General features: G+C 37.4%; 2 protein-coding genes across 2 annotated transcripts; both read left to right on the top strand.

Moving 5' to 3' along the window:
• Window positions 1-1,868: 1,868 nt before the first annotated feature.
• LOC105213564 (pickpocket protein 19) lies at window positions 1,869-7,126 on the top strand. The gene is made up of 10 exons (XM_054231422.1): window positions 1,869-2,491; window positions 3,560-3,566; window positions 3,836-4,042; window positions 5,167-5,356; window positions 5,408-5,541; window positions 5,636-5,903; window positions 5,967-6,180; window positions 6,246-6,404; window positions 6,723-6,833; window positions 6,917-7,126. Exons 1-10 carry the CDS (start codon window positions 2,305-2,307, stop codon window positions 7,093-7,095), a joined length of 1,656 nt encoding a protein of 551 aa, XP_054087397.1. The 5' UTR covers window positions 1,869-2,304; the 3' UTR covers window positions 7,096-7,126.
• A 2,868-nt stretch (window positions 7,127-9,994) lies between these two features.
• LOC105213565 (sodium channel protein Nach) lies at window positions 9,995-13,957 on the top strand. The gene is made up of 10 exons (XM_029041185.2): window positions 9,995-10,324; window positions 11,254-11,457; window positions 11,551-11,743; window positions 11,880-12,007; window positions 12,174-12,294; window positions 12,402-12,551; window positions 12,676-12,880; window positions 12,950-13,115; window positions 13,618-13,730; window positions 13,788-13,957. Exons 1-10 carry the CDS (start codon window positions 10,104-10,106, stop codon window positions 13,955-13,957), a joined length of 1,671 nt encoding a protein of 556 aa, XP_028897018.1. The 5' UTR covers window positions 9,995-10,103.
• The last annotated feature ends 1,623 nt before the right edge of the window (window positions 13,958-15,580 follow it).

Here is a 15,580-nt window from a genome sequence, read left to right as displayed (position 1 = left end):
GCTTCTGTCTTGAAATAATTTCTACGGAAGGAATTAAAGTTCGAGAACACCAAATGTGCACTTTTGTTTTGCTTCTGTAACGGTAAGTAGCCATTAATGTTTACTACAAACATCATTGGTTACGCGACATTAGCAAGAAGGTAGGTATGTGAGTGCCATATGTGTTCCAAAGTAAGCTGAACTTTCGAATTTGAATTTATTTTATTATAATTTTCTTCTGAAATATATTTTAGTTTCTTTAATAATTCAATTGTTTGCTTTGTGGCGATTCGAACACGCAACTGGTATAAATGCAAAGCTTTGGCATAATCAAAAGCAGCGGGTAAATCAGTCTAATAAATGTCCATGTAGTATATGTATTCCAATTTTCAGTAAATTTTCCTAAAGAAATATTTATTAATTATAATGTACCACATATTCTCCGATATATTTGGTATAAAGTTATTGAGATGCAAGGAAATTTTCATTTTATTGTTAGTAAGATCTTCAGATCTGAAGCTATGTTCCTATGGACCAGTCTCGTATTAGTTCAAACCACTTCCAATCAATGGACGTCGATTACCCGATGCAATCCATGGTTGTTGGACTGAAGCCACATCGTAAGTGGAGAAGGAGCTCGGCGGAGGCGATCCTACTTTTGCCTTTTTTGACCGCCTGCGGGGTGTGCTTCTTGAGGCGAAGAAACACGCTTCCAAGGCCCCACGCCATCTTCCCGAACCTTGCGTAAATAATGTCGTCCGCCGCCTTATTGATCTGAAGGATGTAGCTTTGGCCTCCATCTTCATTTGACGCTCAACACCCTCCAGTCGCTAGTCGGCACGTCCGGATTCTGCCGTTGTAGCAGCCGCAAAGCATATTCCGGGTCCACTACGCGAGGTATAATTACCTTCGCCTTGGGCACCGATATCATTGCGGTCCACCACCTCCAGTCTCCCATTCTCCTATAGGTTAGGAAGCGTTCTTACTGCTTCCTTTACCCATGTAAGCGAGGGGTCATCCTTACACTTTAGGATTTTAACTCCGCTAATCCACCAAGCTCCATCAAATGTGGGCATGGGTGCACTTGGTCAGCATCCATCCTCGCGAAGAGGGCTTCCAATAGCTTCATTTCCACTATTTTCCACCGCTCCTGTGACATCTGCCCCAACGGGTTACTACGGTGCCACGATCAGATGTCGTTTTGCAATCTTACTGGCCGCCGCCGCTGCTTTGGAAGTCATTGGTCTGTCATCCGCGTGCCTGACTTGTTGCTTTTCAGCAACGTCCTTGAACTTCCTCTTTTTCGCTGGTGCCTTTGGTTCGCACTCCATCGAACGCTGCCTCTTTTCAGCTATTTGCTCCTCAATCCAATTAGCAAATGCTGGATCCGAGGCATTGCACCAGTTTCGTGTTGCGAAATGAGCACGACCGGTCTTCACCTCCTCTCTGGTTCAAGCCAACCGTTGCACCTCATCTTCCTTCAGGTTGGACTTGCCTCGAGTCGGTTACATATTCCAACCGCCGACTTGTATCTGACCTTGGCTTTCATCCCCTCCTTGTTAGGCTTCTTCCGGGGCCCTCTCTAGTTACCAAAGTTGGTACCCAAAATAAGAGATAATAAGAGTTGACTATATGCAGGCTGCTAGACCCTTAAGGCATGAGAACGATGAACCTTCAATTAATGTTTACAGACAAACTTTCGCCTGAAACTATTTTAGGTAAGATTCAAAACACCAAACAAACAGTACAACTGCAACCTCTAAGTGAATTTCGGTTAAGTAGGCGTTACAGATCGGTGTGGCGCTAATGATGAAAATCCATTACAACTTCTCGCACATACGCCCCTGCAGTGACAATGGCAATTATTCAATGCAACCTATGCGTCAACGCATGAACACCGAACGAAGCGCACGCTGTGTACACACACATAAAGTCTTGCCTCCTCCTAGCACACACACACCTATGCCAGTATATAAGGGCATTTATAGCTCGTTTGGCTGTCACTTGAACTTTATACGCAGCAGAGCGCTGACAGCAATTGCAGCGCAGCCGTTGTGCTCATTTGGCGCCGACCGACAAACCGTGTGTTGCGTGAAAATCACTGAACCGTGAAAGTAATACCGTTGCTGCAGTGACAATTCCCTGGCTCTGGCGGACAAACAATTGCAACAGCACAGCGACACAGACGCAGTAAATCACCGGCATTAGCAAGGCAATAGGCAGCTGAAATCAGACAGTGGAAAGCTGGATCTCGGCAGAAGAGGCTGTGTGTGTATGTGCGTACTTAGTTTATGCAAATACGATTCAGCAGCGTAGAAGTGCGAAATGAAGTCAACATCCAGTGCAATTTGGTGGATAAAGAGTCCAAAGAAAACATCGAAATGGGCGATAAAAAAGCGAAAGCAATCAGTTGGTGCCACATTCAGCAACGACATGACGGATCTATTTCGCAACATATCGATGCATGCTTATGGCAAATTGGTCGACAGCACATTGAATGTGTGGGAGAAGTGAGTACACTCATATACATATGTATATGGCAGCGTTGAAAGCCAGCAAATTAATGTTGCATTGTGTGGGAATGCAATGTTACTCATACGCAGCGTTGCACGACAGCTTATAAATTTTAAGTTCTCAATTCTGAAAATTTAACTGCGACTCAAAATAGGCGAGATCAACATAGTTTCCTAAGACATAAAGCTACGTTCTGAGGTGTCTATCCGGTTGTTAAGTCTAACTGAGCACTGAGAGGGAGAGATCCTTTTGATCAATTCGAAGCATTTGCGTATTATGAACTTAAACGTACATCAATGATTTTTTTCTGTAAGCTTTCGGCTCGGTAAAGTTAAGGTTTAATTATTAGTTAGCTTTCAAGGACTTCAAGCCCATAATATACGAGGTGTGTTCAAAAAATTACGAGAATTTTGGTGTTTTGAAATCTCTAAATTTTGAAAAAAAATATGGCTTTTACTTTCCAACATAGTCTTCTTTCGGCTCGATACACTTGACTTGCCCACTGTAAACCATTTGAAAGACATATTTTCTCGAGATCTGCAATGTAAATCTCTTTAGCGGGGAGTGAATTTTTCAAATTTTGAAACAAAAAGAATGCACACGGCATCATATCTCGAGGATAAGGTCAATTTGGTTGTGACGATGAGGGTGATGTGATATCATGCTCGGCAAATGGGGTCGTATATTTTCGAAAAGTCTTCTATTTTTCTAAAATTCGTAGAACACCCTCTTCACTACGAGTCCGATTGAAATTAAGCAATCTAAATATCCCTTGCGATAGTAGCGTGATCGGATGGCAGGGGTTAAGTACATTTTGACCGCTCTGGCACATATGTAAAGCAGATTGCGAGCCAAAGAGAATGACTTGCAAGACGATTTTCAGTTTCAGATAAAGATTCTCCCATCACGGAGTCTTTCAAGTCTTCGCTACAAGATCTGCGCAGATTTAGAACTTAACCTTAGATCAAAATGTGCATTCATATTTCCTTCAAAAATTAGGCATAACCCACAAAATATTCAACGCATTTTTCAAGTAAAGTATGAGTCCAAATAACAATTACTTAAGTCAAAAGGTAGGTTCAATTTATTCGCAGAGAGAACACCTCTTTGGGAGGGAATATCGACAGAATGGGCTCTAGATTCTGGAAGAAAACATATAAAGCTCATTTACTATCTTATTCATCTTGATAAGGACTGTAACAACTCATAAGATTTCACTACAGGGTATATAATTGGGTTCTTCTGTACACAACAAGAACTTACCACCTTTGTATCTACATAACTGTTTGTGCATTTATCGTTGTGTGTACATACAAATACTTATCTATTTTCATATTTGCAGATTAATATGGTTGGCTGTGCATATAACAACAATGTTTGTGCTGTTTACGATTTTGACACTGATTTGGGAGCAATTTGTCGCTCAGTACATTGTCATCAACCTATACAATCCATTGTATCCCATTGAATCTGTGGCATTTCCATCCATTTCCATCTGCTCGAACAATAGAATCTCAAGGCAGGCGGCATTGGCGCATGCAACGGAGCTGTGAGTTTGACATTTCACTTTACTGTTGGTATTAAATGCACACACACACATTACTGTACACGGATGAAATATGCGCACTTTGAAAAGGGAGGACTTTGAAAAGGGAGGACTTTGGAGAGCAATGAGGAGGAATCATAGCTGGGAAATTACTAGCGAGATCGTTGAGTCCATGCAATTAAAAAGGGTTTAAAGGATAATTGTATAAATTTCATAATAACTGTATTCTAAGGTAGCTCGGTAACTTCGGCGAATCCAGCGAAGTGATAGATCGATTTTGGCCACCTTAAGAACTTTATAAAGAGTTCAAGGGCTTTTTCGAATCATTAGGGTCTTTGCGATACGTTAGGAGTATTTGGGTGACATAAAGGACAGTGGAAGCTGTCTAAGTGAGACTCTCTGCAGTTGCGGGATTTACCCATGACCTAGCCTAACATAACCTATGTTCTAATTTTGGGCTTGTTCAAAAGCCTGTTAAAGAGTTGACATTACGAAGAAGTTCAAACCATAAATTACATCTTGTTCTTGATCTCGTCATGAAGTTTTCATTACAAATTGTCAGAGAACATAATACTAGATAATTTTATGGAACTCTGTTCAGGATTTCTGGAAAAAACCCATTCTTTTACCGATGGAGAAGAATATTTCTTTTGTAGCAAACTCTATATAGAAATATAGTTTTAAACTCTATAACTACAACTTTGCCTTATGTCGATATTATGGCCTTAACAAAAGAAATCTAGTGGGTTACTGCTTCAACCGAAAAGTATATAGTAAATCCTAAGCTATATAGATCGAAGATTCTCTATAAATGACTAGATTACGGCGACTATTGGACGGCTATTCTCCCAGTGAGCCTTACTTTAGTGAATGCTTAAGTGGGCCGCTGGGAGAGTTCAACTTCTTAGCCACTGTAGCTAATAGCACGCTGGTGGGCTATATAAATACTCGAATATCTCTCAACGCCTAATTATATGCATGTGACTATTGTTTATTGCTTTGTCTTTGTTAACTATTGGTTGTCAAGGTGTTTGCCTGTGCTTTTCATCTTCACACATAATGTGCAATTAAACTAAGATGAGCAAAGTTAAACACTTAAATATATTTATATGCGTCTATTATTACAGCAGCGCCAAGGATCCGAAAGGCCGAGACGTTGACCATTTCATGGAGCGTTTAAAGTTCTTTATTAATTTGTATCAGCGAAATGATCTCGAGGTTGATCCTGAAGTGTATTCTACTTTTCAAGCATTTTTGGACACACACGATACATATGAAAATGAGACATTCTATAATACACGGAGGGTTGCAGAAATGGTAAGAATCTAGAATTATAAGATTATTTACTAATAATTGAAACATTTTCAGCTCTCGCCCTCTTGTGATACACTCATACGTAGTTGTAAGTTGTCAGGTGTCGAAATTGATTGTTTCAGCCGTAAGGCATTTCAGAAGAGTTTGACGACTTATGGGTCCTGTTGTACCTTCAATACGGGAAATTTGTAAGTGGCATTGTAAAAGGGTTTGCTGGAGTTGAAAATGCTTTTTCAAGTCTTTTCTAGAAGTAAATGTATGGTTTTTTTGTAATATTTACAGTTACAACAAACGTAAAATCCGTGACCGCTTCGTCAATACTGAACTGGGACTGACGGTTGTTTTGAATACGAGTCATAATGATGACTTTATGTCCATCTTAAAAATAGACGGTTACATTGTCATCGTCCATGATTCGGATATCTTCCCCGACACGACATCGGGCGAGGCACACGAACTATTTCTAACATACGGCGAAGAGTCCTTTATGGCATTGCGTGCTCTTTTGGTATACACAGAACCCAGTTTGAGTTCATTTAGGCCGCATACAGTAAGTGAGATGCATCTAATATGAGTGAGTTTTGTAAATATCTGCCAATAAATTTACTTTCAGCGTAAATGTTATTTCGAAGATGAGTTTTTACAGTATGCAGCAGGTTCTAATTGGAACTATAGTTTTTCGAATTGCGTAACACGTTGCCGTCTACGTAGTATTATGGCGCTATGTCGTTGCATACCATTTTATATGGATACCAGATTGTTACCAGACACGGATGGAGTTATTTACTGTACTCTGCAGCATGTGTATTGCCTGCTCAGCTATAAGTGTGAGTTCGTTCAGCGTTCTCCGTAGGTCCAAGTAAATCTTTTGAATATATTTGTATTTTCACAGTTAAATGGAACAATGTGCTTACACAACGCGAGCTCTTGCCTGGTTTACAACGTGCTTACGAAGAAGCTCTTTACTGTCCGGAATGCTTGCCAGCCTGCAATGATGTGCAATATGGCGTGTCGTACATGGCATTGCCTATACATCGGTTCTTAGCTAGCAGTACACCAGCGTAAGTTAAAAGGAATGTCGAAGATTGACATGGTTACGAAACCGTGGTCACAGTGACCGTAGGGTCACAGTTCCGACCCAGATGAAAAGTGTTATATGTCAGAACTTTTAAGTACTGGAGTTTTTGGTTTTTGGTTTGCTGAGGTTTCCAGTAAAGTCCGTCCGATTTTGTTCTACTATTCTAGTACAAGTTTATATAATGTTGAGCTTAAAAATCTCAAATTCATATAAAATTTGAATCACTGCATCGAACCAATTGCTATCAATTATTTTGTCTTCATATTTTAAATATAAATTTTAGTGAATTAGATAAGATTGGCCTGGACTTTGAAGATATGTCTGTCCTGCGTGTTCATTTTGACGAACCACATGCAATGTATTATAAGCGTGTGTTGGGTAATACCTGGTATGAAGCTATGTGTAAGTATCTTCATATATTTGAAAGATTGATGTCGTTTATAAAACTTATAAGTCCCTAATAATTGCTTTCTTTGCGTTTCTAGGCACAGTTGGTAATGTAACCTCAATATTTCTGGGTTTCTCTATCGTTGCAGCTTTTGAGATTGGATTCTTCGTATCAAAATATCTAATACTTGCCATTAAAGCAGCCATAAGGCAAGATGAACAAGAGCATAAAAATGGAAAAAAGAAAGACGATATGCAACTCTATATATGCCCTTAAACTAAATTTATATATTTATGTATGTTGTTGATAAATGCACTGAATTGAAATTTATATGTGAATGCAGCAGTTAAAAATCTATCTAATATTTGTTTACGAGAGTTTTAATGCTTCATTCTAGTCACGAAAAACATGGATAAGATAGAGCTGTGGGTATTATTAATTAGTATCTTATTCAAACTCAGCTAGATCGTTATGCCTCTTTAGAAGACATTACGCTGAACCTACCAAACTTCCAGAGCCATCTCTCAGTACAAGGTGTAATTATTATTTGACCCTGATATTCGTCATATATATGGTAATAAAGTCCATTGACAGTTGGAAACCCTAATATTAGCTATATGGGAGTTAACGGAACGGAGACATATTATTAAAAAAAAGATATTCCCTCTGAATTTCTTCAAAATATCTGAGAGACTTACCTATACTTTCGGTAAAAAAGCATAAAAGTATGTGGGGCTTTGAAAACTTATGGTCCGATTTCGACGATTTTTAGAAGAGCGATACCACACTATAAATGCAATATTTATGTAAAGTTATATTCCGATATGTTCATGGTGTTACTTTATATATTGTATAGTAAACGATTAAGATCTACTTCAAAGTTCTGGTATATAGGAAGTAGACGTGGTTGTGAACCAATTTATTAAAACAAATTATTGGAATGCAAGGAAAATATCACAAATCACATTTCATTGAAATTTGTCGAGTAGTTTCGGAGATATGGTTTTTGACCCATATGTGGGCGGAGCCACACCCATTTAAAATTAGGTATACCAATTTGAGAGCAGCTCTTCTGTACCTTCTATATAATGATATTTAAGGTATTTGGTGTTCTCCATTAATGATTTAAAGCATTTTTAGTAGTTTTCAACATAACCTTTGTATGGGAGATAAGCGCGGTTATAAACCGATTTCTTCCATTTTTGTATAAGATAGTGTCTGTATAAGATAGTACCTAAAAGAAACGACTCTAGAAAGTTTGGTTGATATAGCTTTAGTAGTTTACGAGATATATAGAAAAAACTTAGTAGGCGCGCCACGCCCATTTCTCCAAACAAATTACAACCAAATATGCCCCTTCACAGTGCGATCCTTTGTACGAAATTGTATTTTCATAGCTTTATTTATGGCTTAGTTATGGCACTTTATGTGTTTTCGGTTTTCGCCACTTTGTGGGCGTGACAGTGATCCGATTTTGCTCATGTAAAGCAACCTTCCTATGGTGCCGAGAAATACGTGTACTAAGTTTCGTAAAGATATCTTAATTTTTTCTCAAGTTACAGCTTGCGCATACGGACGGACGGACAGACAGACATCCGGATTTGAACTCCACTCTTCACCCTGATCACTTTGGTGTATATAACCCTATATCTAACTCGTTTAGTTTTGGGTGTTACAAACAACCGTTATGTGAACAAAACTATTATACTCTCTTAGAAACTTTGTTGCGAGAGTATGAAAAAATTATTGAACTATGAATTTTAACCCATTTGTTGACTTTGTAGTCTATTTTTAGAGTCCTCCATAGAGCTCAATACGAGATGCAAGAAGGGTTGTTGTCAACTTAATCTTAGTTCTGTTAAATTATGTCTTATTGCAAAGAATATTAAACAAAGAATTTAGGTATCTCTTTCTTAACTTCGAAATGGAAGATATCGATTTTATCTCTCTGTTCCTTCCTTTTATTTAACGCGTGATGAATACTGAGCCATGGTCGTTTTCTTAGATTTAGAAGCATAAGCTTCAAATAATTGTTTCGGTTAAAGTCTGTGAAACGCACTCTTCAAAGTAGTTTTCATCACCATGCATATGTAATACAACGACATTTTGTGATCCTCGTTTCATTGTGATCGTCATAATCCGTGATCAAAGGAAGGTTCTAGTTATGTTATACACGTAGAGTTCCGTACGAAAGTCTCAATTCGCTTGCTGTTGTAGACAGATGAATTCTTGCCTTCCTTCTTAATGATATATACATCTTTGGATTTCATCTTTCCTTCTGTCTTGATCCGATGTTTCATATTGTTTTATTGCCTTATCTTTGTTGTTGTTGTTTTTAGGACATTCAGAAGTGTATGGTATGTGATAATTAATAAAAGATGACTCCATCATAACATCCGAACTGATCCCTTCTGCCCTTTTTCTGTTGAAGAGGTGAGGGCGTAACGCCCTCGATGACAATTGCTCTGAATTTCAAAATCGACAAATTTCTTTATATTGATATGAAATAAAACGAATTTTTCAGCCTGTTCGGGACCACTTCCTAATGTTCACTGCCAGAGATGTAAAGACCGAAAAACTGTAAGCCTAATAGATGTATATATTTTAACATATATTCATAATGTAATACTTTAAGAAGAATGTGCTTGTGTGGAGTGTGAATTTCGTACAAATTTGGTATTAATTTCCAAATCAAATGAAACTAAGTACAAACAGTATTTTCTTGTCTCAATGGAATGAATCAATTAGCGCAAGCAATTATTGCCAATCAATCGTTGGTATTGGGAAGAGTACTCACCAATGCACACATATTATATTCACGAGCATATTGAGCATTTTACAAATCCTTACAACTCTCTCAACATCAATGACTAACAATAGAGTCGAGTTTGTAAGCCTGATTGCTGCATTAAACGTTCCAATAATAAGCCATAATGCTGCGTAATTAGTTCAATATGCGTACGAATATGCACACGCGAGCTTTTCCCTGGCACTTTGGCATATCGCTAACGACTGACACCAAAGCAATTAACCGACGCTAATTCGCCGGTGAAAACGAGTCTAATTTACAGGTACAAGACAACCGAAAACCCACAAGTGACGCTAACAATCCTAACTGCACCGCCATCTCCTGTTCGTGTTTGTTTCCTATATAAAAGCGTTGGCATTTGCCATTAGAGCTACAATTAGTGCGACTGTCGGTTGTCAAACACCGCTAGTGTATACGGCGATTGAATCTCTTTCACCTGCCACGGTTGAAATCCAAACGTAAATGGTAATCAGTAATGCCGCACCAAAAGCGCCATACACCTCCAAAGGCGCCAAATAAAACAGATCCACCATTTGTACTGGGACGTGCAGCTTGGTGGGTGCCGACAGTCGCGGTTCAACGACGAGATGGCAAGCGGAAAATCTCATTTGCCGAGGCATTCAGGGACTTCCTGCAGAATGTGTCATTTCATTGTTATGGAAAATTAGTGGAGCCGCATCGGCGTTTCCATGAACGGTGAGTCGATGCGACTAGCAAAAGCGCGTACTTATGAAGGTGGCCCGATAAGTACATATTGTACAAAATAAAACTTAGATTTTGGAAAATTACGCAATTTAACTATGGAGACTTCGGGGCTAGTACGTCACAAGCAAAAAATATGTAGAATATTTACGCCAAAAGAGGACCCTGTTTCTGCAATTCGGCGTATAATCGGTCCAATAATTCGGTATGATAAAGCCCAGTAACCGTTGTGAAAAGAAGATAATACCCTGCGACTCCTGAACGGTGGCAGCAGATTCTCCGGTTCGTCGATTGTATAGAATGGACACCGAATCTTTCGGATTGCTTAAATATTTAGCATAGTCGTTTCGGAACAATGAAATTCGTTAAACAAATTCTTTGCGGTAGCCATCGATAGCCTTTGTCTTCTTCGGAGCAGATTCGCCGGGTGAAGCTCACTGCTTCAGTGGATGCATATTTCGTCGACTGTATAGAAAGGACACCGAATCTTTCGGATTGCACTTCAATATGTAGCACAGTCGTTCCGGAACTATGAAATTCGTTAAACAAATTCTTGGCGGTAGCCATTGGAGAACAAGAGTGCGGCGACTCTTCGACATAGATTTTGCTGCGCGATTTTTCTTTCGAAAACCATAATTGAATAACTAACCACTATTAGTCTTATTCCATTTTTTTAATCCGCGAACACTACCAATTTTACATATAGTGACTAAACAAATCTCCGAATCTAATTTTGCTGAGAATATGCTAAACGATTGAAAAGTTTTTCTTAAGATGAAACTAAGTACTTATCGGGCCACTTTTATACCTAAGTGGGAACGAAAGAGTAGCTCATATCATTGCCTGTCATCAATGTGTATTGAAGCCGTTGGAGCGAGAATTTAATCAACAGCATTGTGTTGTCGCTTTTCATTTACTTGCAGTTTCTTTTGGATTATTTTCCACATCACAATGATGAGCGTACTGATTATTTTTCTATCGGGTACGTCCATCTTCGAGGGACAATTTTTAAGTACAACCATATATGATCCATTGTTTCCCATACATAAGGTGCCCTTCCCCACATTATCGATATGCACGCTGAATCGCATGTCGAATTATTCAGTCACTAGATATGCAGAGAAGCTGTGAGTGCTTGATCTTATATACGATTAATAAAAACTCAAGATTTGATTCTCAAACATCTTAAAAATATATATTTGAAATTGAATTTGTTGCAGACAGCGGAAAGATCCATACAAACGTGGAGTTGACTATTTTTACAATGAAATCAGAAAATTAAGTTATCCGTATTCTAAAAAAACTGAAAATGATGATAATTTTGAAGATTTCTTAGAATTTCAAAACTTTTTGGATATATACGATACCAAAGATACTGAGGTGTTTTATAACACCAGAGATCGCATGAAGGAGGTAAGCAGAACAGTAATTTACGTTAATTATAATTTAACTTAACTATTGTTCGAATTTTCGAACTCGAATATTTTCTTTGTATCCAAATTTTCAATAAAAAACTAATATTCAGTAATATTTTAATGTCTTTCATTAGTTAAGTCCTAGTTGCAAGGATATATTGGTGCGTTGCCGTTTGGCCGGAGAGGACTTTGAATGCTTGACGAAATTTACGGAAACCTTAACAGCGAATGGTTTCTGCTGTACTTTCAATGAAGATGGCTTGTAAGCTAGCTAAAAAATATCAATTCATTGAGTGGATGTTTCGATAGCTTTTTGTTTCGAAGATTTTCTTTTTAAATCTATTTTTCAGTATACATATATAATCACAAATAAACTAATCTAACCCAATATATATTGTCTTATGGTATATTGATTCCATTCCTTTCAGATATTCAAAGCCGCGAGATGAAAGTTTCAGCTTTTACAAGGAGCTAAATGGCTTGGTTTTATTACTAAACTCTTCAAATAATGATGAGTTTTTCAAACAATCGCTTTCAGCAGGCTTCGCAGTAAGTTCTAATTTTGATTCTCTCAAAAATTTCTTTTGATGTTTAGGTTACATTGTCGATTTAAAATTACCATATTTTGTAATAACTTCATTTTTATTTCCTTAAAGTTTTATATCCATCCCTATGGCTATTACGCAGACGTTTCGAGCGGTTCGGTAAAGGAACGCTTCGTGGAAAGTGGCATGCATACGTATATGTCAATTAAGCCTGGTAGCATGCAAACTGTCAACGAAGCTCGCATACTGTCGCCATCAGTGGTATGTGCCACCGTAAAAGGGATCAATCTAATCCCATAGACACATTGCATAAATTGCTGAAAAAGTTTATATAAAATGTTTTTAAACTTCTTCACTCACTCACTCCTTCACTTTTCTTCCTTAGCGCAAATGCTACTTTGACGACGAGCAATCTCGCATATTTGGTAAACAATACAGCTCGAATAACTGTATAACACGTTGTCGTATGCATAGCATGTTGGTGCTGTGCAATTGTTTGCTTTTCATGTATCCGGAAGACTTGCTAGACGTGTCTACAGATTTTGTCTATTGTACGCTTAGGCATAAAGCCTGCTTGGAACGTTATTATTGTAAGTTTTAGTGAGATAGATGGAGAAAGAATTTATATTTTATATTTGTAAATATTTCTTCCAACATAGTCAAATGGTCTAACGTTATTACTGAGCGCGCAAATATTCCTGGACTAGAACGCGAAATGGAGGACTCTTTATACTGTCCGCAATGCCTGCCGTTGTGCTCTTCGGCGCGTTATGATGTTTATGCCAATGCATTGCCTTTGACTTTATATAATATGCACACTTTTCCGTAAGTTACAAGTTTTCATTTTATTTTGAAGTATCTACCAGATTAACGGATACATGTATGGGAACTTTGTCAATGTCATATAACATCCTTCAGAATCTTTAATTCTCTTAATTCAATATTGATGTTATCAAGTTTATAGCAACTAAGACAATCGCATTGTATATGGAAGGAATATGTATTCGGTCAATATAGAATAAACAGCATTGAAATCTGATTTATCAAGTGTTCAATGGTAGATGTTTTAACCCTTGAACTAAGGGATTTTCTTTCAAACATATTTCGTATATTGGAGAGATTCTTAGAAAATCAATAATATTATAACTGTTAACATTCCGATTATCGTTTCGATTTAATATTCAGAATTATTAAACGTCTTTCCTAATTGTTTATGTGTAATTATTCTTAAGATTAAGTAAAAGGGAAGTAAGTAAACCAATCCTACCATCTGGTTTATCATATAACTCAGTTACATATATATGTTCCTTCCTTTGTTCAATTACAGCGAAATAGCCGAGGAGAATATATCGAGTCTTGCTTTGACACATGTTTACTTCGGTGTCTCGCATATACAAATTTTTCGACGTGTACTTAAAGATACTTGGTTTGAAGTTCTCAGTGAGTTTGCATATGCATTTAAAAACAAAAATAAATAAATTGCTAACATTTCTACAGGCTTCATCGGCAACATAGTGAGTATTATAACGGGCTTCTCACTGATAGGCATTTGTGAGGTGCTATACTTTATCGCTCGTCAACTGTTTTTGGCTCTGAAAAGTGAAATGGCATCTGATCGCAAAGTTAAAAAGAAGAAAGAGAAAACAGCTTTGTTAATTCTACCATGAGGAAGGATCTTAATATGATTGTTATTAATGTTATTTATCTATATTATAGTTAAAATGTTAAATCTTAATAAATTGTGTCTGATGTACTTGTAATAAAATTAGACAGTAATAGCGTTGGGTAGTGTGCTTAGATAAGACGTTTGTCATTGAGAGTAATAATGATTTAAAAAATATTTTTTTCTCAAGAATATTGTCCTTAAAGTCGATCCGAGTAATAGTTTTGAAGATACAGTTTGAAGAAGCTGCGAGTTCCGGGGTAGTTCAACCATTCATGAAGAATTTTAGACCAGATACAATTTATATGGACTTTGATTGATTGATTATTTACAACTAGAGTATAGTAGAGGTTAAATCTGAATGTCTGTCTGTCCGTCCTTCTAACTTGAAGCTGGGTACACATATTTGTTTGCACCATAACAAGGTTGATATTAAAGATGGTCGATATCGGCCCACTTCCAGAAAGTCAACAGAAAACATATAAAGTGCTATAACTAAACCCTAAATAAAGATATAGAAATAAAATTTGGCACACAGGATCAAACAAATTTAACAGTTTGAGAATAATTAAAAAAATCTAGTACTTTGTTTGTCTTCCCTTCATATTGATAACTGCTTTCAAACTCCATGGAATTGATACCACTAAGTTGGACACCACTTCCGCCGAAATTTTGAACCACTCCTCCTGTAAAATTTACTTCAGAAAATTATAGCTGGTTTTACTTCTTTTCCTTATTTGCCGGCTCAAATGTTCTCACGGATGCTGAATGGGGTTGAGGTCCGGTGATTGCGGGTAGTGCCGTAGCTGTTTTGGAGTGCGGTAAAGCAATAATTTCTTAACGATTTTTGCTGTGTGCTTAGGATTATTATTATACTGTTGTATTTAGATAATTTCTTTTGTTTATTGTGCTATCAATTAATACCAGCTTTTCCACTCCACTTGCCGGCATGCAACCCCAAACCATCTCCGAACCCACCGTGATTTACAGTCGATGTAATGGTTTTTTTCAAATTATAGGCTTTTGTTAAAAATGGCAGAGATATAAACATGGGCGTGGATCAATTTTTCCTTAGCACACATTGATGGTGTACATGATTGGCATTTCAATTTTTGTCTGAAACAAGTAAAACAATATTGGAAAGAAATAGTAAGATTTTTTTTTTCATTTCCAAGGCAATCGGTCCAATAGTTTTTGAGTTATCATGTACACCGTCTCAAAAAAATGTTTTGAGAAAAACGCAAAAGAAAAAAATACTATCTGCGCGCTCCCACCGCGCTGACTTCTAATGATCAAAACTATTGTAATTATGGAGACATGGTTCGGAAACATCTCAAAATACTCGTTGGAATATAGACTTTGAAATTAAGCAAAAAAATGTTATATTTTTTGAAAATTTCACGGTGGCGTAACTCCTTAACAGGGCTTTGAAGTTTTTAACAGAAGCACCGCGAGTTTGTTTTTAATCTAACCGCTTGTCGCCCATTTTATGAATTCAGCTTCCGTTTTTGAACAATGAGAGCAGAATCTCTGATATATCGATATATGACGGATTTAAAAAAATATTCTTAAATCTTGGCCCCTTTCATATGGCTATTCATATTAACAGCGTATCAATCTGTTGATA

The sequence above is a fragment of the Zeugodacus cucurbitae genome, chromosome 2 (assembly GCF_028554725.1).
Source record: "Zeugodacus cucurbitae isolate PBARC_wt_2022May chromosome 2, idZeuCucr1.2, whole genome shotgun sequence".
Classification (NCBI taxonomy): Eukaryota; Metazoa; Arthropoda; class Insecta; order Diptera; family Tephritidae; genus Zeugodacus; species Zeugodacus cucurbitae.
This window is presented reverse-complemented; position numbering and strand designations above follow the sequence as displayed.

Bases quoted from the DNA above. Each gene is read 5' to 3' on its own strand.
- LOC105213564 (XM_054231422.1), top strand. From the start codon at position 2,305: ATGAAGTCAACATCCAGTGCAATTTGGTGGATAAAGAGTCCAAAGAAA. The intron at 5,357-5,407 runs GTAAGAATCTAG...AAACATTTTCAG, and splicing joins CACGGAGGGTTGCAGAAATG to CTCTCGCCCTCTTGTGATAC. The intron at 5,542-5,635 runs GTAAGTGGCATT...TAATATTTACAG, and splicing joins ACCTTCAATACGGGAAATTT to TTACAACAAACGTAAAATCC.
- LOC105213565 (XM_029041185.2), top strand. From the start codon at position 10,104: ATGCCGCACCAAAAGCGCCATACACCTCCAAAGGCGCCAAATAAAACA. The intron at 10,325-11,253 runs GTGAGTCGATGC...ATTTACTTGCAG, and splicing joins CATCGGCGTTTCCATGAACG to TTTCTTTTGGATTATTTTCC. The intron at 13,731-13,787 runs GTGAGTTTGCAT...ACATTTCTACAG, and splicing joins TACTTGGTTTGAAGTTCTCA to GCTTCATCGGCAACATAGTG.